At 36.6% G+C, this 27,976-nt stretch overlaps 1 protein-coding gene across 2 annotated transcripts; it reads left to right on the top strand.

Annotated features, from left to right (window-relative positions):
- On the top strand, positions 1 to 27,903 carry LOC111509301 (luciferin 4-monooxygenase). 2 transcript variants are annotated; one of them, XM_023165014.2, is made up of 5 exons: positions 1 to 487; positions 3,150 to 3,896; positions 11,064 to 11,368; positions 14,848 to 15,129; positions 27,695 to 27,903. In XM_023165014.2, exons 1-5 carry the CDS (start codon positions 254 to 256, stop codon positions 27,861 to 27,863), a joined length of 1,737 nt encoding a protein of 578 aa, XP_023020782.2. In that variant the 5' UTR covers positions 1 to 253; the 3' UTR covers positions 27,864 to 27,903. The 2 variants fall into 2 exon arrangements, with proteins under 2 accessions (XP_023020782.2, XP_023020784.2); XM_023165016.2 differs by having other exon boundaries at positions 348 to 487; positions 3,154 to 3,896.
- Positions 27,904 to 27,976: the final 73 nt, after the last annotated feature.

Below are 27,976 nucleotides of genomic sequence, written 5' to 3'. Positions count from 1 at the left end.
TACTTTTGGAAGACCCTATACCACTATCCAATGAAACGTCTCGTTGAAAAGTAGCAGAAATCCTTGATTATAAATGGAATCAGTGAAATAAATCACAAAAGGAGAAATGCACAAACACACAATTTTATTTTTTATGAATAGAAAAAAGTTGAATCAGCTGCAGAAGCTTTGACATTAAGAGAAACATTTTTTCTTAACCTAACATAAATGACATTTTCTTGACATTATCCTCCAAATTCATCAAATTATTATAATGAGTAATTTGAACGGAAATTCGAAAAGTGATGTTTTGAGATATCCAGAAGATAGCAGTAAATTTTCAGTGTTGAAGAGTAGGTCAGAAAATAGTTCCAGGTCGCTTAGAAGTAAATCAACCAGAAACAGTGCCGAAGTACACGGAAGTAGAGTATCGATTTTCAAGGAACATGGGGGTTTGGGTAGGAGGTATTACGATAAGCTCGGTCATGAACTCGACAGAATCCTTCAGGTGAGTGATTCACTTCAGAAAATTACTCAACATGATTTCATTTTGAAGTAGGATTCATTCACTAGTTTCAAGTCATGAATCATAAAGAAGAAAATCTCACGATACAAGTATAAAAAAGGGGCTTTACACGATACGATAAATCGTAACGATTTCTTGTCAAATGTCACTTACTTGGTCTTGCAAAGTCCTGGATGTTCAAGAAATGAAGACGGTCGAAATACCACAAACTAGGTTTGTAGATGTCATCCGCACCAGCCCCAAATTTCTCAGAACTTGTGTGTGTGGTGTGTGTGCAAGCACCCGCTACCAATAAAATATCGTCCGATTTTATACTGGCCGTCCAAAATCGGTGCGTGTGCTACTAGCGTTACGCTAGCGTTACGCTAGTTGCACACACACCGATTTTGGACGGTCGACTTTGTACCGGTCGTCCAAATTCCAATAGTGACCAACGTGTGGGAACGGGACCTTGCACACATGCCTACCGGTGATCGTCGCCAGTAAAATACCGGTGAGCAGCCGTCCACTGCCACTGTATCGCCGGCAGTACCGGGAAGTAGTGGCGTACATGACTAAATACACTCTTGCATACTCACCGGTTTTTTACCGACCATTCCAGTGTCGAATGTTCGGGGAAATTGTAGTTACTACGCATTAACTTCGTTCTGGTAGTGCGTGCTAATAACGATAACAAAGCAACTGATTATTATTTGACCGATAAGAATACGGTGAGTGTGCAAGCACCCGCTACCAATAAAATATCGGCCGATTTTATACTGGCCGTCCAAAATCGGTGTGTGTGCAACTAGCGTTACACGTTCCAACATATCGTTACGATTCCCAGAAATTGATGCCGGCCGGCTTCAACCATCCACTCCAATTCCAATAAATCGCTACAATCTTCCGTTTACACACAACGATAAATTGTAAAAATCTGATCGTTACGATACATTGATACAACTTATCGTTGCTTGTAAAGCCCCCTTAAGTGTTCCCATTGAAAGTGATTGATCCAGATCATGACGTATTATCTGAAGTAATAAAGCAATTCCTCTGATACTGATCATTTTTATTGATAACCATTCATTGTTGTTCATATAAGTGAATGAATGATTATAAATGAATCAATAGAAAAGACCAAACAATAATCAGTTGAAGTCAATTCGAAAAACGAATTCTTTTTTTTTTTATCATGATTTTATTAGTACACCTCAATATAGGTAATGAAAATTTAGTCACAAGTTGAAGCATAACATATCGCTATCATCATTCATATAATTATGACAATCCAAAGGGACGAAACGGTTCATATTTGGCTGATTTTTAAAGGAATTGTATCTCCTCTATGCTCTCCTCCTCCTAGCATAAAAAATTATGTAGAAACATGTAGAAATTTTTGTATTAATTGAGATCGAATATGGTTATGATCCACCGCTTGGAATATATCAGCTGAAACATAAAAACTGTACCTAACGTTTTCCGGTATTTTGTTGGAAACGGCGGAAATGTGGGATTCACACGAGTGAAAAAAATTACCACTTGTGTCATATAGGATTGGACCATTCATCAGCGAGCTGATTAAAACGGTTGGTAATATTTCTCTGATGACTCCCTTGCAAAGGAGGGTGCTGCAAGCAGCTCATCAGACCAGAACCTGTCATTGGCGTCGTTTTAGGCTTTGCCAAACAAACATTGAACACCTGGATAGCAAGAAGATTTATGAACTTTTGGCAGGCTCACTTCAAGGCGTTTATTCGAAGCTTGATAACAAACGGTTGTTGGACTACAGTAGGGCTGAACTTCGATGTCTAACAGGCCTTCTTACAGGTCACTGTCATTTGAATCATCACATGCAGAGACTTGGACTGTCGGAAGACAGTGTGTTACGCCTCTGTCTGTTCATTACAGGTAACAAATTACATATCCTTCGCAGCATGATGAAGAAGGAAACCACATCGAAATTAACAAGAACATAATTAGGTTGCACATGCAAAGTTTTTATTTTCTTGATGAATTGGGTTGAGTCACTAATGAAAGATTCATCTTTTCCAGCGGGAACCAGTGGCATTGAAATGAAATGAAGGTGATGGTTTGGCTTGTGTATCTCAGGAAGGTCGTAAAGACTAGGTGGTAAGGTTTCAGACTTTCAAAGCTGACGCTTGTCTTCAGTTGGAAGTGAAGGGTATTTGTATTTTCATTAGTATCTCGGCTTTAGGGTCTTGCTTGAACATTGTGTAGGTTGCTAGGTCTAGAAGATTCAGTATTTTCTATTGATAGTCTTTAGTGTTCAGAACTGACATGGCAATGTCTTTTTCCGCAGAAAGTATCATAATCTCCTTGTCAGGTTCCAATTATTCAAAAGTTGCACATTCTTCGGTGTTGATATTCGATTTCAGCGGCTTGCTGTACTGAGGAATACGCGCATATTCTCCTCCACTACCTCTTATGGCAAAACTATCTCGATTGTCATTTTTTTGTTTCAGATGGGCTGAGACTTCAAGTTTTCTCGTAGTAACTCGTTTCCTTTGGAAATACTCCCGATGATACCCTGTATGTCTTTCAATATGTTTTTTAACCTCATTGATAACGTTCATTACACAAATACTATCGAGGCCTCAGTATTTATTTTTTCATTCAAGAATTCAATCACTTTGTTTTTAAGGTAGACATCGTATCCTCTATAACGGAAACAAAAGGATCAGTGCGAGGAAGAAGCATAAAGTTGGCCTTAGAAATGAAGGATAGAGGTGTGACGGAAAATGATATCATAGTGATCTACAGCAGAAACCATGCGGACCAAACAATCGCTGTCCTTTCTACTCTATTCCTTGGGGCAATAGTAGCCCCTCTTGACCCAGAAATCAGTCACAAGGAATGTTTGGAAATAGTAAAGAAATTGAAACCGAAGATGTGTTTCACAGATTCTCGGACAATTAGCCAGATAGAAAGGATAGTGAACACGCTCAATTACAGCACGGATATCATCAATTTTGGTCAAGACAACCCGGGTGTTTCTCAATTCAATAAGTTATTGAATCACAAAGAAGACGAACGCTTTCGACCAACGTTTGTAGAAGATGCATGGGAATCAGTTGCGTTCATTCTGCCTACTCAAGGTACCACCGATGACCCTAAGCTCGTCTGCTTGTCCCATCACAACATTGTTGTGCAGACCATGATTTTTCAAGATATTTTCGAATATCCAGAAAAAGTTTTGTCATTCTTTCCATTATCATGGCTGCTTCAAACGACTCTTGTATGTGTTTGCTTTGAATCTCCCACCATCAGAATACTTCCTGGGCCTTTCACGGAACGGAGTGCATGCAAAATAATTCAGGATTTTCGGATTGGACACGCTATATTTGGAACTGACTGGGCAATTAGATTGGTGACCAATGTGGCTATAAAGGTAACAGTATTCAATAAAATTTCATACTGATAGTTTGATATAGGCGGTTTCGTGACGAAAGTGATCTAAAAAATAATTCTGGGCATGGGTGGTACTCAATATTTTACAGTGATGAAGTGATTCGAATTGTATACAATATACAATTCGAATTGTATATTGTGTGTATATAATACACTAAGAAATGGATGAATATAAGTTATTTCCATCTGTTAGTTTCGGACAAAAAGTAATCCACAGAATAAATACACTTCTTTACAAGTATATCTTTCAGGCTATTTTCAAAAACATTCAAGGTAGGGGCTTTGGTAATATAATTCTTTATAATTCGTAGGGCTGTGGCGATATTGGGAGAATTACATCCTAATTTATAGTCATTATATGGTTTATGTATATATATATATATATATATATATATATTATTCTTCTGACGAGTATTTACTTGGTGTTTGTTTTTAACAAGTTCAAAAGAACATTTATTTGAATAAACATATAAACATAAACGCAAAGTTCAAAGATAAATAAACTTGGTAAAGTTGCTAACCTGAATCTTTTGAACAAGTCCACACATGAATAGGTACTAAATAATTACTTTCGCAATTGTTCTGGTTTTTGTTTTTTTGTATCAAGAAGACTTTATGACCATAAACGGACCAGCCCCAGAAAATTATTCCATATCGTAGGCGTGTCTCTACGAGTAAACAGAAATAAGGTGCTGCTCATCTAGGACAGTACGTAGGTTCTTAAGCATGTACATCAGTGTTTTCAACTTATTATAAACATATGTGCAGTGATTTCAGGGTTTCATCAAGATACATTTCTAGGAATTTAACTGTCTCATCTTGCTTAATAATGTTTAGTTGAAATGAATATTTGTCACTGAACCATCTGCTAGCATCATTCAATACATTTGGATTCAAGAGAATCATCTGATTTTTCATACATCAAAAATGAAGTATCGTCGGCATAAATGGACATCGCTTCTGCAGAGATACACCCAATTTCAGTTAGATATAATATAAAGAGTATAGGTCCCAATATGGACCCTTGCGGTACCCCATGTTTGACATCTACTTAATTATTAATAATATGATGTTTTACTGAATGGTTAGGATAGAAAATAATGACATATTGCTTCCTGATTTTGAAGGAAGTTTCTATCCAATTTAAAGGTCCTTCGCATTGCAGAATGATAGTGGGTAAATACTCGGTAGCTACTATCTACAACTGGAGTCGTTACCTCATTTGTTCGACCACTGCGATATTCGTCTTGACACTTGTACGGCCTCGTTTAAACCCTGCTACCCAATATTTCACTGTTGTAAGCGAAGGAAAAGACTCACCCGGAGTAGAATCCAGTTCAGTTTTCATATTGGTTGGGGTGGGACCTTTCAAATGAAAGTATTTTAACACTTACCGATGGCCAATTTTCTCTATTATCACAAATTCCCCGAAGACGTTGGCTATTGATGGCTGTCAAACACATACTAAACAACGCAGCGTCTTTAAACTTGAAACATATGATTCATAGATTGTGTACTTTCTGATACAGTGATATTTTTCAAACGAGTACTGCCATCTCTAGGTCAGGCCGGGTACTTCTGGGATCACCTTCGTATATTCAGGATTTTGGTAACTATTCGACAAGTGAAATCATCAACCTGTCAAGCAATATGAATTTGAATTAGTAGTTACTTCATACAGACTGATACAGCGGAGTTCATATTTCCGAATTTATTCATTTCTCAGGTATTCAACTACGAAGGTGATATTTGACCTTCCACAAAGCCATAGCTCACTATGATGCTCATCGTTGATCAGATCAGATCTTTATTTTAGCTTTCTTATATCTAACCTGTCTTGTATTTTTCTTCTTACTCTCAGTCCATTCTTTCGGATGCTATATTTATCAGTGGAAGAATTTATTATCACTTCATGGTTGTAGGCTCTTTCGTAACTGAAACATCATTGATATGAGAATGTATACCTTCCACTGTCCTTTTTTTTCAGCATCGGTGATATGTGCCTCCCCTCTGGCGATTTGTGCCTTTTCTAGGACGTCACCAATCTTTCGTCTATCCACAAGTTGCTTCGATTCAGAAGCATCACACTCTTCATCTTCGTTTAGTGAATTCCTTCTTCGTATAATAGCATTTTACCTAGTTCATTGTTTTCAACTTTTTGGCTTTATAGTCGTGATTAAAGTCCTACCTACAAATGTGGAACTGGTGTTCACATTGAAAACAATCTTCATCTTTTGTATGAGAATAAATGACGAATGAGTAGTAGGCGATATCAGAATTACGGTTCTGATCATTTTAAAATACCGAGGATTTTTTTGAGCATACAAATCATGGTACGTGTTGGAGTTCATTGAATATAGTCGTAAATAGTTGGACGTATTTCATTTTTGATTTTAAACAGAACACTTCTATTCTCAGTTTTTTTCACATATACTCGTAGTAAGAGGACTTACTTGAAAACTGTCTGTGAATCAAATTATCTAAAAGAACAATTAGTTCAGGCCAGTCCCAGATGAGCAGATGGGGAATAACAAATATGTTGTATGTCTTTCGGTTCAGCCTAGTTCGAGGAATGATACTCTGAAAGGAATTCGATTTTTAATCCTATAAAATCATCGACTTCATGTTAATGATGGACACTACCATTCACTGACGAAAAGCAAAATAGCCCGAAACCGGTCTGCAAGTGTGTCCGTTCCAAAGAATGAAAATCGCAGTCGTATCGCCAACAGCTCATACAGGAATTAAGCTTGTCGCCCACTTGTCCGGCACAGCACAGCACGGCCCGTCCCGTAAAAATACGGATAGGATTGGAACAACGAAAATGAATGGACAACCGCCCACTAGCCTGGCACGGCACAGTCAAGAGCGTCCGCCGCCGGAAAGAGTTCCAGCTCTGGCTAATTGCACACACACCGATTGTGGACGGCCGATTTTATACCGGTCTTCCAAATTCCAATAGTGAACGGGCCAGGTCCCATTCCCTACCGGTGATCGACGCCGATCACCGGTAGGCATGTGTGCCAGGTACCGTTCCCACATGTGGTTCACTATTGGAATCGGTGTGTGTGCAATTAGCCTATTCGATCGTGTCCGGCAAATAACGGTACGTGCTGTGACGGACTGGCCAAGTGAGCGTGTCGCCGGCCAGTGCTTGCCAGCATCAACTTGTCCAAACGTGCCTGGGAAGTTTCTGTCTTTCTGTTTGTTTTGCTATTCCATCAGTTGTCAGCACTGTGCCTGATGGTACCGATGAAAATGGACGAGGAAAAATTGAGTTGCTTGTTAAGACAGACTCTAGATTATCCAGAAGGTCTGAAAATTTGCCTGGAGTCATTGAGAAATACTGGAAAATTTTCTCCTAGTCTTCTTTCAGGTCGTTGAAAATATGATGAAACTCTCCCAGATTTCCCCTCTTTCGATTAATGGGATGGACCCACAATATTTTTTTGTGACTATTTTCTTCTTCATTCAATAATGTGTCAATTGTAATGACAACTTCTTCGTCAGCACTAGTGATAGACATGTTTCTGTCACCGCTCGATGTGAACTGAAATTCCCTTGAAATAGAACAAACAGCACCTTCAGTATGCTGGTTGTAGCTGTACTAGTGAGCGATGCTACTAACCGTCGCCATTAGGCGACGGACAGCGCCGTGCTCTGCGACAAGTTTTACTTCTGTGAAAAGTCCTGTAATGACACCTGTTGGATATAATTAAACCCCTTCGTGGTATTACCCAGGGGAGTAGTTGTTTCCTGTATGTCCATTAACCTACAGTGTCGGTGAGTTGAGACTGGCCTGAACGAATTGTTGTCTTAGATCATTTGTATCACATTTTCCATGTGACTATCAATTCAGAAATGATCTGTATAATCTTCTTACTATTCTTGATCAACTGCATTGCCATTTTTCCGAAAGCCCAAATTTTACATATTTTATATTGAAGAAGGATACAGAAGAAGGATACGGAATAAAAACAACAATCAATTTTACGAAATTTTATCTAAGCTCCTGGTCAATGTAAAAGTGTTTGACGTATCAGAAGTACCGAAATGAGCTATTACATGTCATCAAATATAATAATGATAATAATACATTTATTGATCCCAAGAAACATAGTAGGGATAATACATATTGAAGAAAAAAAACCCCTCATTCTATTCGGAATTCAAATTAAGGTTTAAGTTATACTACATAACACATGGTCTTAAAAGTCCCGGGCCTATGAAAGAAAATCATTCCAGCGCCGCTCTAACATTTCAGTACCACTTTTGTAGAACGATTTATCTTTTACCTCAAAATAGGCATCAGTTTTAGCAATAATCTCTTCATACTATTGATCGTAATGTTTTGTGTGATAAACTTCTATACTACGGTTTTTCTCAGAAAGCTTGTGGGCTTATTCGTAACTATTTATCGGAACGATGTCAGTCGGTAGTAGTAGGTTCGTTAAAGTCAGATGCCCAAATAGTGAATTACGGAGTACCTCAAGGTTCAATCTTGGGACCTATTCTTTTTTCCATCTATATCTCGGATTTTCATGAGTGTCTGAAGTTTTGTACTATCCACCACTATGCCGATGATACTCAATTATACCTAGACTTTACGAGCAATTCAATCCTTTCAGCAACTTCTCGAATTGAAGAAGACTTAACATCTTTATACAATATCTCAACCTCACATAATCTCACACTTAACCCTTCGAAATCAGTAGCTATGCTTCTCGGAACGAAATCAAAACGTGAACAGCTAACACAAAATTTTCAAATCAGTTTAGCAGGTATGCCGTTAACCTTTGTGAGTGAAATCAAAAACCTAGGTATTTGGTTTGATGTTGACCTAAGATTTACCAAGCACGTCAGCTATCTCTGTCAGAGCTCGTTCAATATTCTGAGACAGCTGTATCCTAGTCGTGATTTGCTATCTACTAAAATGAAACTTGAGTTGTGCGAATCGCTGGTGATATCTAAATTATCATATTGCGACAGTATTTATGGTCCAGCACTTCTACAGGCTGATGCAGCTAGACTACAAAAAATTCAAAATTCTTGTTTACGTTTTTCTCATGGAATACGTAAGTTTGAACATATCAGTATGAAATTTAAAGAAACAGGATGGCTCAAATTAGATAACTGTCGAAAACTCCATTTACTTACATTGACACACAAAGTTATAACGATGGTTAACCTACGTATCTCCTCAATAAACTTACTATGTTCAAACACCTCAATAGGGTGAACACAAGGAAAAATAATATTCTAGTTATTCCCAAACACTCAACTGCACTGTACCAACGTTTCTTTTCATATTCTGCACGTAAATTCTATAACACTCTTCCCAAGGAGTTTTGGAACTTCTTTTTATACAATTTTAAGAAGAAATTGAAAAATCTTACTTCAGTCACTATAGAGTTGCTTTAAAGACGGACCTGTATATGATTATTGTTTACGCTAGGGTTATGAATGAATGTTAATTAGTGTTTACTAGGGTGAAAATATTTTAGAATTTAGGCACATATTTATATTTAGAATTAAATTATTACTTTTTTTTATATTTAAATTATTATTTGAAAATTTATTTTTCATTTGATTTGTACTTTTATATTTTATACTCACACGAGTATAAATTGTTCTGGAAATAAGTATTTTTGATTTTATATACGCTAATACTCAAATTTTACTTTTTTAATTTTCTATGATTCACTTATATTTTTATAGTCTTCTATGATTCACCTATATATTTTTCTTTTTTTTTTTCGCTAGGTTAAGTTGAAAAGCAGCCTAGGCTGATACTTCACCTTTTCATTGACCCTTAATTATTGTTCTAAATTTTTGTATTTCATTTTTTATATTATGTCGATGAATAAAGACGATTATTATTATTATTATTTATGAGATCTACGAACAACCAGTAGTCACTGGGAGCTAAATCTGGCGAATACGGTGGATGTGGGAGCAATTCGAAGTTCAATTTATGTAGTTTTGCGTTTGTTTTGATTGACTTATGAGTCGGTACGTTGTCTTCATGGAACACATTTTTTTCTTTGTCATATGCAGCAGTTTTTTTGAAATTTCGGCTTTCAAATGCTCCAATAATGGTATATAACATACTCAATAAGCAGTGTTTTGTGTTAAGAAACCTGAAAAGAATTATGTACTACTCTGGTCTACTTTTATATTACCATGGACAGACTCAATCAAGAATTAACTATGGGATTATTGTTTGGGGAAATTCTCCACCTGCACACAATGTTTTTGTAACGCAAAAGAGAATTATTAGAACCATTGCGAACGCATCGCGAACATCATCGTGTAGAACATTATTTAAAAAAATTTAAATTTTGTCTCTACCTACTCCCTACATTCTGGAAGTTTTGTTGTACATCTATAAAAATAAAGATTTTTTCAAACAAAACCAATCTTTTCATGAATATAATACCCGCATCAAAACATTCTTTCACATACCCAAAACACGTTTATCTCTACGTCTGAACGCGTTTGAGATTTTGGGGCTGAGATTATACATATAATGCACCTCCGGAGTTTTTCAAAATTATAACCAAGGAACCCACTTTTAACGGAGCTTTCTCATAGTCAAATGCTTATGTAATAAGAAATCAACACGTTCGTTTGATATCTTTACAATATCATCTAACTCACGCAACTTCACTTTTCGATCATTCAAAACGATTTTGTTGATTTTTATATGTTTTCTGGTGATACTGCTTCATTTGGACGTCCAGTGCGTTCTGCACCATCTGTGTCTCTACGACAACGGTTGAAGTCAAGCAAACCAACGTTTAATTGTTGATTCTGATAGAACAGAGTCCTTATAACACTTTTCAAGCTTCGCTTGAACTGTATATTTTCCCATCAAGAAGCAGTGTAGAATTAAAACACGAAATTGTTTTTGAAAATAACAAAAGTAGTGTCACTCTTAAGAACAATAACTCACGAACTTATGACTAGAATATCATGCTTCTTTGTGAACATTAGTACTAACTGAAAAAGCGGCGAATGCAATAAGACTAGCGCCATCTATGGGTTAGTCCCGAGACTTTTCAGCCCATGGAGTATTTTGTCCCATCGCTATTGTTACTCATTTTAATTATAAATAATGATATATATACATATATCTCGTTTCTAGGATTTCGATATGACCTGCCTCAAATGTGTTATGGTTGGCACAGTCAATACGACTAAATATGACATAAAAACCTTGAAGGCATTGTTACCTCATGTGAAATTTCTTCAGAACTACTGCTTGACAGAAACAGGATGTGTCGCAGCTACAAAATTCAAAAATTACAATGTTTCCCTGGACAAGCCGATGTCAGTAGGAACTTTATCTATCAACTGCAAGATTCGTGTGGTAGATTTGAGTTCTAAAGAAGTTCTTGGCCCTGGCAAGTTTGGAGAGATTTATTTTCACGGAGATGGACTCATGTTGGGGTAATTCAGTATTTATTGATGACATTCTATTCACTAATGAATACGGAACACTTGACCTCCCATGTCTCGGTAAGGATTTAGGTGTGATTGAGATAGCTAAATTTTTCAGTATATTTTATCAAAGAATTATTTTTCAAAATAATATTATACTGATGATGTTACAACCAACAAAACTCACTCATTCACGACGACCAGCGGCGACCGGCGTTATTTTTTCAGGAAATGGTTTGAAACACTATTCCCTTTACGGAGGTAGTTCGCCCCTAACATACCTTAAGCATATTGTCTTACGCCCCTAGAAGTAACATCACGACCCATATAAGGATTCAGTTGCTCTATGTGGACAACTTGAGACTTGAATTTGGGTGACAATTGGATTATATACACCAGATCGTTCATCTTTTTGTTTATCAAGTAAGGTCCTTGTTATGGACCTTATGGTCCTTGTCTGCAATTTGTGACAAAAACCTTCGCCACGATGGTGTTGGTAGAGCCACATTGCATCGACCTCCGTGAAGCTCATCGGCAGCGACATGTTGGGAGCTCCGGTATGCCATCAGAAAAAGAGGAACTAATTCATCCCAGACTCTTTGGTTTCTGGAGACAAATATCGAGAGGTAGTTATTTATGATGCGATTATGCGTCTCGACTATTTCATCGGACTGTGAGTGGAGAGGCATTGTTCTTGTCTTTTTCATTCCCAATAAAGTAATAATTTCCTTCCATGAATCCGATTCATGAAAGGCCCTGCTCCCACTGTAACTCATGTCCGGCAATGATGTTCTGCAACAGAGCAACAGGCTACTACTTCAGGCCATTTGGAGAAATAATCCATCACATCCATGAGGTATTTGTTAGCGAATGTGGTCATAGGAAGTAATCCCAAAATGTCAACTCAAACTTTCTGTTTGCCTTGTCTTCTTTTCTATTATTTATTTCCATTCTATTCACTCCGAAATCGCCTCCAGTGCTACCATCGTGGAGAGGTTTGAGTATACTCAGGATACACGTCTTTGGAAGGATTTCCTGAAAGTGGGTTTTTCCATTTCCTAGTGAGTGGGTCATCTCGAATACACATGGGGTCCCATTTGAGTCAACAACCATTTTTCTCCTGACCGTGCTTGAAAATCTCTTGCCATTTCGGTCTCACTCCTTTGTCAATACATTCTCGTACAGTTTTCAAAACAGGATTCTCCTTCTGCGCTAAAATGATCTCTTTTTTCGTCGTGAAGGTAGTATCAACTTTGAAAGCTGTTAATGACAGTACTACACCATGATCAGGTGATTTCCTTCATCTTCTGTCCGTATCCCTGGACAAGAGACCCTTGCAGGTTGCTACCCTCTGAGTCAGAGGGAACCCAAAGCGGCTGGAATTAGGGGAGCTTATCTCCCTATTAGAGCTGTCCATAAAGGAGTCTCTGCCCGCTATCTTGTCAAGTTTGGTGGAATGTTCTTCTCCTGGTAACTGAGTATCCTTGTCCTCTTGGCGTTGACAAAACTTGCATCCGGATGTCAGGCTTGGTCTTCTTGGAAGAATATCTACTATTCCGTGATCCTCTCCATAATGATGTAGAATTTCGAAATCGTGACTTTGTTACACCTGGCTTTTTGTCCTGCTGGGGTTTTAAAGTTGAGGAGCCACCAAAGTGCTGAATGGTCAGACCTGATCAAGGGTATACGGCCATATAAAGAGGAGTGGTAGAGGTCCACCACTGCAAGGAAGTCTTTTCTCGTGACGCAGTATTTTCCCAGGGACTCACCGAAATAGCTAATGCTTGTACTGCTCCTATTCTACGTCGACCTAGCTTTCTTAGTCACTGACACAACATGTGACAACCAGAGGCTGATAAATTCTTTCTCCAACATGTCTTCAACAATAGATGAAGCTTCGTCCTGCTTCGCGCCTCGATGGTTGGCGTCCGATGTTAAAGTAAATCCGTACGACCAATGATTTTGCCATTCATAATCATATCATCCTCTTCTGCTACGAATCGGGTGCATAGTTCTACTTCAGAAAGATGGCTTCACGTTTTCCTGAATGAGTCGATGAGTTTCTTAGCGGGTTGTTGAGCACACTGGCATTTTTCACAATCGGTTCGCAGGTACTTATTAGTTGCCTTTTTTTTGAGAGTTACCGTGTTATTATTAGGGTTGATTATTCTTACTGGAATGATTTGATTATAACTATTTACGAGAGACCTGGCGAAGAAAATTCCTGCTTCAGAGCCGTTGGATGGTTATATCAATGCTGTGGGCCAGACGCCAGAATCAGCAATTTCCGCTTGAATTCATTTCTTGGTATTTGAAGGGATTTTCGAATCTTTCAATATAAACACCCAGGCGCTACTATAAGGCTGAGAGAGCACGTCGGTCAGAATTTCCTTATTTCCTTTTTTCAACCGTTTGTTTCTTATGTCCACCACGAGTCCATAGAGGGACATGATGTCTAGTCCCAAAATGAATTTGTCGTCGAAGTGGGCCACCAATACCTCACTTGTGATGCACTGTTTGGAACCTTTGGTGTAATAATTACTGGAGTTTTTTCTCAAAACCGAACCATTATTTCAACACCTTGATACGTGATTCGATCACCAAGTGATCATCTTCAAGGGGAAGATTAAATTGGAAAACACTCCAGTAATGTTCATTAACTAATACCTTAATTTTCATTTGGCAGTTTCCTAGCCAACGTCTCACTTCAGCTTCTCCATAGACCGTCAACCTAATGTGAATGGCTATTTCCAGAACGGGTATCTATTGACAATTTCTTCAAACTGCTATTGATGAAGGTGGCGGTTCTCATTATTGACCTCGTTGCTCCAGTATCGATAGTGAAAATGCAGTGGTGCACTCTTCTCGGATTCTGAACGTGATCGACAGTCCCGTCCTCAATGCCCCTCTCTGTAACAGTTATAGCATATGGGCCACACTCTTTGCCTGAGAGCGGTTTCATTTCTCATCAAATATTTCTCAAGGAGTTGCTTCAGACCTGCCATGAATCGATCTGTTCATTCATCTTCCTTCTCGTTGATAGTCCGTTGTTGACGCGAAGCATTTTTGGCAGCTTCCAGTTCTAGGGTATGAATGATGGCTTCATTTAATTTTAATGACGGGTTACACTCAGCAACTGCTGCAGCTCCGTGTGATGAATCCCATCGATGAAACCATGGGCGCTAATCCAGTGGGTGAAGTTATCGAGTGCTTCTGGATAGGCGAGTCTTACCAATCTTTCGAATTCAGCCCCAAACTCTTGCAGACTTTTGGATGAACCTTGAGTTCTTAACCTGCAGTTGAGCTTGGTAAACTTGTTGTAGGTGCTCACTAGCATACCTGACCTCCAAAGCTAATACTACTGCTTCATTATTCTTCTGCTTATTCACTAGAATTTTGGAGGCGTTTCCGCGTACTACCAGTATGAAAGCCGTTCTCACTTTTAAATGTTCCATTCTATACGCGTAATACATTCAAAACTGTTTCAGGTATTTCAAAGAAACAGAAAAAACATTGGCTTCTTTAGATAGGGGATTTTTCAAAACAGGCGATAGGGGAATGTATGATGAGGATGGATGGCTTTACGTAACTGGAAGAATTGAAGACATGATAGAGAGAGCTACTACCAGTTTCTCGCCCTTGGAATTGGAAGATGTTATCTTAACGCACCCCTACGTAAAAGACGTAGTTGTTATAGGAAATTACAAAGAGCTGGTTGCAGTCGTCAAGCGAAAAGAAAATAAGGAACTGTCTGCTGAAAAACTACAGAAGTATGTCAGCATTGAACAACACTATATTTGACTCCTGTAAAGTTAGCATAATCACTATGGATTCTCATATTTAATTTAAAACTATAATTTTGGGCTAACTTTGAGCTGAATTTTCCGCTCTTTATATAACGGTAGGATTGGTCAAACCAATCACGAAGATATAATTTGAATTTGAACCGATTTTATGATCCCACTTTCCTCTGTCATTAATGTTTCATGTTATGTTTTTTTTAGGATAGCAGTGAGTTTTCATAATTTTACTGTTAGCTGGCGGCACTTAATCGAAATCATTCACTTTTTAAAATTTTTGAATTTGAGATAGGCTTATCCTCAGTTCAGACTTTTTATCAACTCTTTGATTTCTATAATCTACTCCGCGTTCAGATTGAATGGTTTGCCGATTACTTCAAGCGCATAATATTTTGATAATATTCTCCAAGAAGGTAGAAATTGAAATTTAGTTAGCATTTGAGACTCGTTTTAGACTTCATTTTTCTCTGATTTTAAATCAGTTTTTTCATAGGTATGGGTTCACTGTTGAGCTGGTTGAACAGAATAAAAACCCTTTTCTCCATAAATTTTAATTTGCAATAATTCTAGGCTCATTTGATGCTCCTTCATTGCATTATCTAACACTTTTTTGTTCCTCGTTTGAATTTAAATATTTGGGTGTTTACATTAGGCATATGCAGGAAATTAGTTCAGAGCAGATTCATGGAAGTTAATTTTTCTGTATTGATAATGTTTGATTTTCAAAGGCAGGGTTTCTCAATTCAGAGTACTGAATGAGTTAGAAACAATAGTATCTATCATACGTGATGGAATTGATCGATATTTGATGAAAATCCACAACGTATTCAAGTAAAACCTCATTGAGATATTTTCACTAAACAGCTTACAAAACCGCAACAAGTGTTTCACTATGCAATAGCTCCCTCAGGCATGTTTATACTGAACACGGGGTGTTTCTGATAAAGCTATTGTATAGTGAGACACGTGTTGGGTTTTGTGAACTGTCTAGTAAAAATATATGCCATGTTCATACTGAACAATTCTGAGGAACCTATTGTATAATGAAACACATGTTATGGTTTTGTACACTGTATAGTAGAAATTTCACATAAAGTGTTACTTGAAAATGATGTACAATTATTTCAAGTAACGAATGTGGTAAAACAATAATTCCAACTATTTTTTTTCTTGAAATTTCAAATACTAATACTGTATATTAGAATACAATTTCCATCGTATTTGGTTGGAAGTAGTCAACGTTGTTCCTAGTTTCTTCATGACTTTATTTCACAGAGAGCCACCTGCACAGTGTTTCATTTTGATTTCTATTGTTGAAAATATGAAGTTTTCATTCAACATCTATAGTGTACCCACAGACCTAACAATATATCTTTAACAATTTTATTTTCATCGATGTAATCTCCATCAAGAGCCACACAATAATTCCAGCGCCACTCTAACATTTCAATATCACTTTTGTAAAACGATTTATCTTTTGCCTCAAAAAAGGCCTCAGTTTCAGCAATAACCTTTTCATTCGAGGGAATTTTTTCAACGGTGAGCATTTTTTGAGACCTGCGAATAGCCAGTAGTTACTGGGAGCAAAATCCGATGGATGTGGAAGCAAGTCAGAGTTCAATTTATGTAGTTTCAAAAAAACTAATAAATAGAGTTTATTCTATGATTTTCACTATAAGGGTTTTATAAAAACCGCGACACGTGTTTCGCTATACAATAGCGCTATTAGGCCAGGCGTACTATGTTGAAAAATGCTGATTTTTCAGAAAAATTCCTTACAGGGTAAACTCAACGGAAATGAGTTGGGAAGGTAGTCAGTAATGTTGGGACAAAAATTCAACAGCTGAATGTTTGCAGGGGCGGAGGGGTGGATGTGAAAATAGGTGAAAAACGGTTTTTCGCGGTTTGCGGACAAAATAATTGCTTAGAGAAAAAAGTTGAATGAGAAATTAGTAAATAATGAAAAAATCTATAACTTTTGTATTCATACTTTTTTCACATAACGTCAAAATTTTCGAGTAAAACGCAAAAAACCACCTTTTTCGTTTTTCATTTGACGAAAAAAAGGCATATCACTATGAAAATTTAAGCAATTGTACTATTTTTGATCACAAACAAGAAGCAATTTTTTTTTTGCGATAAGTTAATTAGTTTCTGAGAAATTCGCGTTTTTCGAAAAAAAAAAACACTGTTTTCGAGTTAGTCAAATAGGTTTTTTTTTTGGCCAACAACATACCGCTCATTTTTATCGTAATCACATCAGCTTTCAGATGAAAAAATAAAAATATACTACTTCAAATAAAAAAAATTGTTTAAAATGCAAAAAACTGAAAAAATGTGCTTGTTAATGTATGTACACTCCCTAATTCGCTCTTCTTTACCTACAAATGTTAATTTGAATTTTGTAGTTCATGTTCAGAGATCAAAGCATCATAGAGGGAGTATTTATTGTTTGAATTACAAATTTTGGAGCAACGGCTGTGCTTCGAACGGAACACCGTTAAAATCAGTAAGTGAGCGTCTTTTCAGTGAGAGCGTTTTATAGTGTTTCATCGTAAAATAACAAATGTTAATCTGTTGATTTGTTTTGTGAAAAAAGAACTTATTTAAGTAAAAGTTTACTATGATATATTACATAAAATTCATAATCTTTTATTTGATAGAATTGAATATATAATAATATTATATATTATATATAATAATTATGTATTATATCATATATATATATATATATATATATATATATATATATATATATATATATATATATATAAAAAAATAAATAGATAAGTACTCTTTGATCATTCCCATATTGATTTCAATTTAAGAGCCACCGGTATACAGCTGTTTCAGCCTATTGGGCATCGTCAGTACCGGGCAGGCGGTCCTCGATTGAAGACAAAATGAGAAAAAACCAAGAAAGTACTTGATAAAAATAGCTGCGTAAACGCAAGCGAAACATAAGTGGAACCACCTATTGGTGTGACACCCAAGTCAACTTGCCAAGTTTTTATGTCAGTGTTGGTGGTTTGACCAATCAACCGACAACTGCGGTAGCAGAAATTTGGGAAGCTAACCTGAAATGCCATCGGAGAACGAATCCACATGTTTCTAGAAATGATATGAAATCTAGAAAGGTTAATGCAGTCAAGCTGCTGGAAAATAATTCCATGAAAATCAAAAAATAAATAGATAAGTACTCTTTGATCATTCCCATATTGATTTCAATTTAAGAGCCACCGGTATACAGCTGTTTCAGCCTATTGGGCATCGTCAGTACCGGGCAGGCGGTCCTCGATTGAAGACAAAATGAGAAAAAACCAAGAAAGTACTTGATAAAAATAGCTGCGTAAACGCAAGCGAAACATAAGTGGAACCACCTATTGGTGTGACACCCAAGTCAACTTGCCAAGTTTTTATGTCAGTGTTGGTGGTTTGACCAATCAACCGACAACTGCGGTAGCAGAAATTTGGGAAGCTAACCTGAAATGCCATCGGAGAACGAATCCACATGTTTCTAGAAATGATATGAAATCTAGAAAGGTTAATGCAGTCAAGCTGCTGGAAAATAATTCCATGAAAATCAAAAAATAAATAGATAAGTACTCTTTGATCATTCCCATATTGATTTCAATTTAAGAGCCACCGGTATACAGCTGTTTCAGCCTATTGGGCATCGTCAGTACCGGGCAGGCGGTCCTCGATTGAAGACAAAATGAGAAAAAACCAAGAAAGTACTTGATAAAAATAGCTGCGTAAACGCAAGCGAAACATAAGTGGAACCACCTATTGGTGTGACACCCAAGTCAACTTGCCAAGTTTTTATGTCAGTGTTGGTGGTTTGACCAATCAACCGACAACTGCGGTAGCAGAAATTTGGGAAGCTAACCTGAAATGCCATCGGAGAACGAATCCACATGTTTCTAGAAATGATATGAAATCTAGAAAGGTTAATGCAGTCAAGCTGCTGGAAAATAATTCCATGAAAATCAAAAAATAAATAGATAAGTACTCTTTGATCATTCCCATATTGATTTCAATTTAAGAGCCACCGGTATACAGCTGTTTCAGCCTATTGGGCATCGTCAGTACCGGGCAGGCGGTCCTCGATTGAAGACAAAATGAGAAAAAACCAAGAAAGTACTTGATAAAAATAGCTGCGTAAACGCAAGCGAAACATAAGTGGAACCACCTATTGGTGTGACACCCAAGTCAACTTGCCAAGTTTTTATGTCAGTGTTGGTGGTTTGACCAATCAACCGACAACTGCGGTAGCAGAAATTTGGGAAGCTAACCTGAAATGCCATCGGAGAACGAATCCACATGTTTCTAGAAATGATATGAAATCTAGAAAGGTTAATGCAGTCAAGCTGCTGGAAAATAATTCCATGAAAATCAAAAAATAAATAGATAAGTACTCTTTGATCATTCCCATATTGATTTCAATTTAAGAGCCACCGGTATACAGCTGTTTCAGCCTATTGGGCATCGTCAGTACCGGGCAGGCGGTCCTCGATTGAAGACAAAATGAGAAAAAACCAAGAAAGTACTTGATAAAAATAGCTGCGTAAACGCAAGCGAAACATAAGTGGAACCACCTATTGGTGTGACACCCAAGTCAACTTGCCAAGTTTTTATGTCAGTGTTGGTGGTTTGACCAATCAACCGACAACTGCGGTAGCAGAAATTTGGGAAGCTAACCTGAAATGCCATCGGAGAACGAATCCACATGTTTCTAGAAATGATATGAAATCTAGAAAGGTTAATGCAGTCAAGCTGCTGGAAAATAATTCCATGAAAATCAAAAAATAAATAGATAAGTACTCTTTGATCATTCCCATATTGATTTCAATTTAAGAGCCACCGGTATACAGCTGTTTCAGCCTATTGGGCATCGTCAGTACCGGGCAGGCGGTCCTCGATTGAAGACAAAATGAGAAAAAACCAAGAAAGTACTTGATAAAAATAGCTGCGTGAACGCAAGCGAAACATAAGTGGAACCACCTATTGGTGTGACACCCAAGTCAACTTGCCAAGTTTTTATGTCAGTGTTGGTGGTTTGACCAATCAACCGACAACTGCGGTAGCAGAAATTTGGGAAGCTAACCTGAAATGCCATCGGAGAACGAATCCACATGTTTCTAGAAATGATATGAAATCTAGAAAGGTTAATGCAGTCAAGCTGCTGGAAAATAATTCCATGAAAATCAAAAAATAAATAGATAAGTACTCTTTGATCATTCCCATATTGATTTCAATTTAAGAGCCACCGGTATACAGCTGTTTCAGCCTATTGGGCATCGTCAGTACCGGGCAGGCGGTCCTCGATTGAAGACAAAATGAGAAAAAACCAAGAAAGTACTTGATAAAAATAGCTGCGTAAACGCAAGCGAAACATAAGTGGAACCACCTATTGGTGTGACACCCAAGTCAACTTGCCAAGTTTTTATGTCAGTGTTGGTGGTTTGACCAATCAACCGACAACTGCGGTAGCAGAAATTTGGGAAGCTAACCTGAAATGCCATCGGAGAACGAATCCACATGTTTCTAGAAATGATATGAAATCTAGAAAGGTTAATGCAGTCAAGCTGCTGGAAAATAATTCCATGAAAATCAAAAAATAAATAGATAAGTACTCTTTGATCATTCCCATATTGATTTCAATTTAAGAGCCACCGGTATACAGCTGTTTCAGCCTATTGGGCATCGTCAGTACCGGGCAGGCGGTCCTCGATTGAAGACAAAATGAGAAAAAACCAAGAAAGTACTTGATAAAAATAGCTGCGTGAACGCAAGCGAAACATAAGTGGAACCACCTATTGGTGTGACACCCAAGTCAACTTGCCAAGTTTTTATGTCAGTGTTGGTGGTTTGACCAATCAACCGACAACTGCGGTAGCAGAAATTTGGGAAGCTAACCTGAAATGCCATCAACTTGGCAAGTTGACTTGGGTGTCACACCAATAGGTGGTTCCACTTATGTTTCGCTTGCGTTTACGCAGCTATTTTTATCAAGTACTTTCTTGGTTTTTTCTCATTTTGTCTTCAATCGAGGACCGCCTGCCCGGTACTGACGATGCCCAATAGGCTGAAACAGCTGTATACCGGTGGCTCTTAAATTGAAATCAATATGGGAATGATCAAAGAGTACTTATCTATTTATTTTTTGATTTTCATGGAATTATTTTCCAGCAGCTTGACTGCATTAACCTTTCTAGATTTCATATCATTTCTAGAAACATGTGGATTCGTTCTCCGATGGCATTTCAGGTTAGCTTCCCAAATTTCTGCTACCGCAGTTGTCGGTTGATTGGTCAAACCACCAACACTGACATAAAAACTTGGCAAGTTGACTTGGGTGTCACACCAATAGGTGGTTCCACTTATGTTTCGCTTGCGTTTACGCAGCTATTTTTATCAAGTACTTTCTTAGTTTTTTCTCATTTTGTCTTCAATCGAGGACCGCCTGCCCAGTACTGACGATGCCCAATAGGCTGAAACAGCTGTATACCGGTGGCTCTTAAATTGAAATCAATATGGGAATGATCAAAGAGTACTTATCTATTTATTTTTTGATTTTCATGGAATTATTTTCCAGCAGCTTGACTGCATTAACCTTTCTAGATTTCATATCATTTCTAGAAACATGTGGATTCGTTCTCCGATGGCATTTCAGGTTAGCTTCCCAAATTTCTGCTACCGCAGTTGTCGGTTGATTGGTCAAACCACCAACACTGACATAAAAACTTGGCAAGTTGACTTGGGTGTCACACCAATAGGTGGTTCCACTTATGTTTCGCTTGCGTTTACGCAGCTATTTTTATCAAGTACTTTCTTGGTTTTTTCTCATTTTGTCTTCAATCGAGGACCGCCTGCCCGGTACTGACGATGCCCAATAGGCTGAAACAGCTGTATACCGGTGGCTCTTAAATTGAAATCAATATGGGAATGATCAAAGAGTACTTATCTATTTATTTTTTGATTTTCATGGAATTATTTTCCAGCAGCTTGACTGCATTAACCTTTCTAGATTTCATATCATTTCTAGAAACATGTGGATTCGTTCTCCGATGGCATTTCAGGTTAGCTTCCCAAATTTCTGCTACCGCAGTTGTCGGTTGATTGGTCAAACCACCAACACTGACATAAAAACTTGGCAAGTTGACTTGGGTGTCACACCAATAGGTGGTTCCACTTATGTTTCGCTTGCGTTTACGCAGCTATTTTTATCAAGTACTTTCTTGGTTTTTTCTCATTTTGTCTTCAATCGAGGACCGCCTGCCCGGTACTGACGATGCCCAATAGGCTGAAACAGCTGTATACCGGTGGCTCTTAAATTGAAATCAATATGGGAATGATCAAAGAGTACTTATCTATTTATTTTTTGATTTTCATGGAATTATTTTCCAGCAGCTTGACTGCATTAACCTTTCTAGATTTCATATCATTTCTAGAAACATGTGGATTCGTTCTCCGATGGCATTTCAGGTTAGCTTCCCAAATTTCTGCTACCGCAGTTGTCGGTTGATTGGTCAAACCACCAACACTGACATAAAAACTTGGCAAGTTGACTTGGGTGTCACACCAATAGGTGTTTCCACTTATGTTTCGCTTGCGTTTACGCAGCTATTTTTATCAAGTACTTTCTTGGTTTTTTCTCATTTTGTCTTCAATCGAGGACCGCCTGCCCGGTACTGACGATGCCCAATAGGCTGAAACAGCTGTATACCGGTGGCTCTTAAATTGAAATCAATATGGGAATGATCAAAGAGTACTTATCTATTTATTTTTTGATTTTCATGGAATTATTTTCCAGCAGCTTGACTGCATTAACCTTTCTAGATTTTTTATATATATATATATATATATATATATATATATATATATATATATATATATATATATATATATATATATATATATATATATAGATAAGTACTCTTTGATCGTTCCCATATTGATTTCAATTTAAGAGCCACCGGTATACAGCTGTTTCAGCGTATTGGGCATCGTCAGTACTAGGCAGGCGGTCCTCGATTGAAGACAAAATGAGAAAAAACCAAGAAAGTACTTGATAAAAATAGCTGCGTAAACGCAAGCGAAACATAAGTAGAACCACCTATTGGTGTGACACCCAAGTCAACTTGCCAAGTTTTTTATGTCAGTGTTGGTGGTTTGACCAATCAACCGACAACTGCGGTAGCAGAAATTTGGGAAGTTTTCCAAGTCAACTTGGCAAGTTGACTTGGGTGTCACACCGATAGGTGGTTGCACTTATGTTTCGCTTGCGTTTACGCAGCTATTTTTATCAAGTACTTTCTTGGTTTTCTCTCATTTTGTCTTCAATCGAGGACCGCCTGCCCGGTACTGACGATGCCCAATAGGTTGAAACAGCTGTATACCGGTGGCTCTTAAATTGGAATCAATATGGGAATGATCAAAGAGTACTTATCTATTTGTTTTTTGATTTTCATGGAATTATTTTCCAGCAGCTTGACTGCATTAACCTTTCTAGATTTCATATATATATTTCCGGTTTCACTGGAAAAGATAAAAGAACTGCGATAAAGTCTTTGTTAGCAATAACAAATTTTATGGTTTTGGCTGATATTTTTTATAATGTAAATGCTGATAAAGATTTGTTGATAAAAAATGGCTGCAAATTGATTGCAGCAATGTACAGCAAAAAAAGTATGTCGTTGAACGAACTAAGATTTGATCTGTACCAAACAGCATCGATCAAATCTACATTCAAATTGGAAAAATTACCACCAACGGAAGGAGCTGCAAAGCAGCACATTTTACGTGTGTATCACCAGCTTCACTTATGGTTCGGAAATTCAATTAATGCAACGGATTGGGGTTGGAAGATGTCTAGCGACGGCATCCTCATGCCAAACTACACCGATGAACAGTTGATTCCTGACAGTTTGCTTGAAAAAATTCATTGCAGCTGTAAAAAGGCTTTGCGCTGCAGATGCAGGAAGCATGGTTTAAAATGCTCGTAGCTGTTCAGAAATTGTTGCGATTCGAATGCGTGTTCTAATATCGAGATGCAAAGTACCCAAATTGACGACACGGATGAAGTTTTTGCTAAGCAACTTGATCTTCAAGAAGAATCCGATAAAAATGTACAAGACGAAGCAGAAGAAGAAGAAGAAAAACAACAACAACAATAGAGCCAGAGTAATAGAGCGAGAATTGATTAAATTAAGACAATTTTTTATCTCATTATCTTATGTATAATGTATGGTTACCTGCATCTTTGTTAAATAAACATTTTATTTGAAGCTTTATTTGTTCAATTTGCCACTATAAAACCTTGATAATTAATTCAAAGCATCCTAAATATTCTATAATAAAAATTTTTCAACTGTATTTTAGTTTAAAAACCGTTTAATTACGTAATATGAAACAAATCACGGAAAAAAAGCACAATTTTTCAGTTTTTTGCATTTTAAACGATTTTTTAGCTTAAAGTAGTATATTTTTATTTTTTCATCTGAAAGCTGATGTAATTACGAACAAAATGAGCGGTGTAAAAGTTGTCTAGGCCAAAAAAAAACCTTTTTGACTAACTCGAAAAAAATGTTTTTTTTTCGAAAAACGCGAATTTCTCAGAAACTAATTAACTTATCGCAAAAAAAATTGCTACTTATTTGTGATAAAAAATAGTACAATTGCTCAAAATTTCATAGTGATACGCTTTTTTTTGTGAAATAAAAAATAAAAAACGAAAAAAGTGGTTTTTCGCGTTGAAAATTTTGGCGTTATGTGAAAAAAGTATGAACACAAAAGTTATAGGTTTTTTCATTATCTACAACTTTCTCTTTTAACCACGAAAAACAGTTTTTCACCCCTTTTAACCCCCCCCCCCTCCTCCGCCCCTGCAAACATTCAGCTGTTGAATTTTTGCCCCAATATTACTGACTACCTTTACAAACCATTTCCGTTGAGTTTGCCCTGTAAGGAATTTTTTCCTCAAAAAAAAAAAATAGTACGCCTGGCCTATATACAATATCGGCCAGTTCTATTCAATTATGTAGTTTTGCCATTGTTTTGATTGACAAACGATTTTGTGTTTTTTATGTTTTCTGGTGTTATTTGCTGACTCATTTGGACGTCCACTGCGTTCTGTACCATCTTTGAAGTCAGTAAACCAACTTTTAATTGTTTTTTCTGATGGACCGGAATCCTTATAACACTTTTCAAGCCATTACTTTGCTTGACCGGTATTTTTTCCCATCAAGAAGCAGTGTAAAATTAAAACAAGACATTGTTTTTGATCCATTTTTTGGAAATAACAAAAGTAGTGTCACTCTTAGAATAATAACTCACATTGTTATGAGTTGAATATTATGAAATTACAACAGCGCTTTCTTTTGAAGGTTAGCATTAACTGAAAAAGCGGTGAATGAAATAAAACTATGTGTTGGTTGTGAGAATTTTCAGCTCATGTAGTACATGTTTCTCAAAATCCTTCAGAAACAATTACTCCTAATAAACATAATCAGCAAATCATACTTTGTCTCAAATGAAATTTTGAATGTTTTTCGTAAAATTTGTTCGAGATGAAAGATACCAGCAAAAGCAGATATCTGAAGTTTATTTCTTCAATATTTCTGGAACTGCAAATTTTTCGCAATTTTCATTATTCGTTTCTGAATTATGAAACTTCCCTCAAGAACTTGAAGCTTCGGATTCAAAAACAGTTGATTTTTTTAGGATTTGTTTTCACTGATTGACTCTTGAAATTCTGGAAGTTGTACAAGGTGAGAAAATATCACTTGAAATACAGTGTCATCTTCAAAGTATGCACCATATGGGAAACTTATTTATTAAGGGTTTTTCGGCAAAAAGGTTATTCATGATAAAAGTTTGCGCATCCCCTAAAAATGAACATGCACCAACGAAATATATTAAAACACACGTAATATACGAGGAACCTTCAAATATTTGATTTCGAGACAAGAGTAAAGTACCCTTATTTTGGAGAATTTCAAAAAATGTTATTTCAAAAAGTTATTCAGCATTGAAAAATACATCTAGATTTGACGTCACGGTCATCTAAGTGGAGTTTTATTTTTTAAATGTGCACTACGAAAAAGAAAAATTTGCTAAAACGATTTCAAAAGCCTGTTATGATACGAATTTCACAAGTATGTTGTTTGCCACGGTCAATTTTTTTGAAGAGTAAAATAATTTTCAAAGTTTTTGGTGCGAAGTTACTTTTATTTTTTGTTAACACCAAAAATTACTCGAAAATATACAGTTCTGTAAAAAGAACTTGATATTCAATAATATCAAATCACAAAACATCAGAATAAAATAGGTATTTCGGAACAAACTCGTTGATTTTCTGGAGATTTTTTTGCCCAAAATAATTCTTCAGAATAATCTCCAGAAAATCAATGAGTTTGTTCCAAAATACCTATTTTATTTTGATGTTTTGTGATATGATATTATTGAATATCAAGTTCTTCTTACAATACTATATAATTTTGACTAATTTTCGGTGTTAACAAAAAATAAAAATAACTTTCCACCAAAAACTTTACTCTTCAAAAAAATTGACCGTGGTTGACACCATAGTTGTGTGATTTGTAATATTGCAGGCTTTCGAAATGAAACGTCGTATTTATCTATTTGCAATTTGTTTTGCGTAGTCCCCATTTAAAAAAAATGGATAAAAAAATAAAACTCCACTTAGATGGCCATGACTTAAAATCTAGATGTATTTTTCAATGCGGAACAACTTTTCTATACAACATTTCCCGGAAATTTTCAAAATACGATTACTTTACTCCTGACTCAAAATCAAATATTTGAAGGCTCCTCGTATATTACGTGTGTTTTACTGTATTTTGTTGATGCATGTTCAGTTTTAGGGGATGCTCAAACTTTTATCACGAATAACTTTTTGTCGAAAAACCCTTAATGAAGAAGTTTCCCATATGGTGCATACTTTGGGATGACACTGTATAGAGTTTCATCATATCAATCATATCAACGTATTTGAGGTACTCGGTGAAGTTTTTCTAGAATCAACTGTGGTACTTATGTTATGAATGATTATTTACTTGAAGAACATGAATGTATCGGAAGTCTCTGGAGTATCGAAAATTTTTTATTTATGTGGTATTATAATGAACACTACCAATGAAAAAACTGCTGAAAAATACAGAATCACAGTCAAAATTTCAAAGTTAAATATGTCCGAAATCGGACGACAATCTGCAAGAAAAAATTTATGAATAATCTTATTCTGATAGCCCAATGAAAGTTCCTAAGGGAAAGTTTTAACTGATTTTCAATATCTCAGCAATAAAATTTTTCAAGTATCTCCGGAACCATAAATGCTGAAGTTCGTTTTTCTGTATCATCTAAAACTACTCAAAAATAGGTATTCTTGCCATAATAACCTTCTTTCTTTCTTCTACTATTTACGAAATTCCCATGTACATACTCAAATTTGAATAGAATATTGAAGTCTACTCTTTGGAGGTTCTGTTTTTCTGAATTATCGATATTTCAGATTCATATCGGAAAAAACCACTGAGGAATACAAACCAACAAAAATAGTTTTCCTGGATCATTTTCCACGAACAACAATTGGAAATGTTAAGAAACGATTACTCCGAAAAGACTACCTTAAAATTACTATCCACTACTCTGCAAGTCTTGCAAGTATAAATACATCTTAATAAATACTTTTTGAATCACTGAATATATTATTATCATTGAGTTCGTAGTAGTTATTTGTTTTCATTCTTCCGGACACTGTTCTAATGTTATATTTTCCGAATACACCTATTTA

This window comes from Leptinotarsa decemlineata, unplaced genomic scaffold, assembly GCF_025532065.1.
Source record: "Leptinotarsa decemlineata unplaced genomic scaffold, Ldec_3_MD MMD2_tig00000035_RagTag_RagTag, whole genome shotgun sequence".
NCBI lineage: Eukaryota > Metazoa > Arthropoda > Insecta > Coleoptera > Chrysomelidae > Leptinotarsa > Leptinotarsa decemlineata.
This window is presented reverse-complemented; position numbering and strand designations above follow the sequence as displayed.

Coding starts and splice junctions, on each gene's coding strand:
- LOC111509301 (XM_023165014.2), top strand. CDS start 254: ATGAGTAATTTGAACGGAAATTCGAAAAGTGATGTTTTGAGATATCCA. Junction 488..3,149: donor AACTCGACAGAATCCTTCAG/GTGAGTGATTCA, acceptor TTTGTTTTTAAG/GTAGACATCGTATCCTCTAT. Junction 15,130..27,694: donor TCTGCTGAAAAACTACAGAA/GTATGTCAGCAT, acceptor TCGATATTTCAG/ATTCATATCGGAAAAAACCA.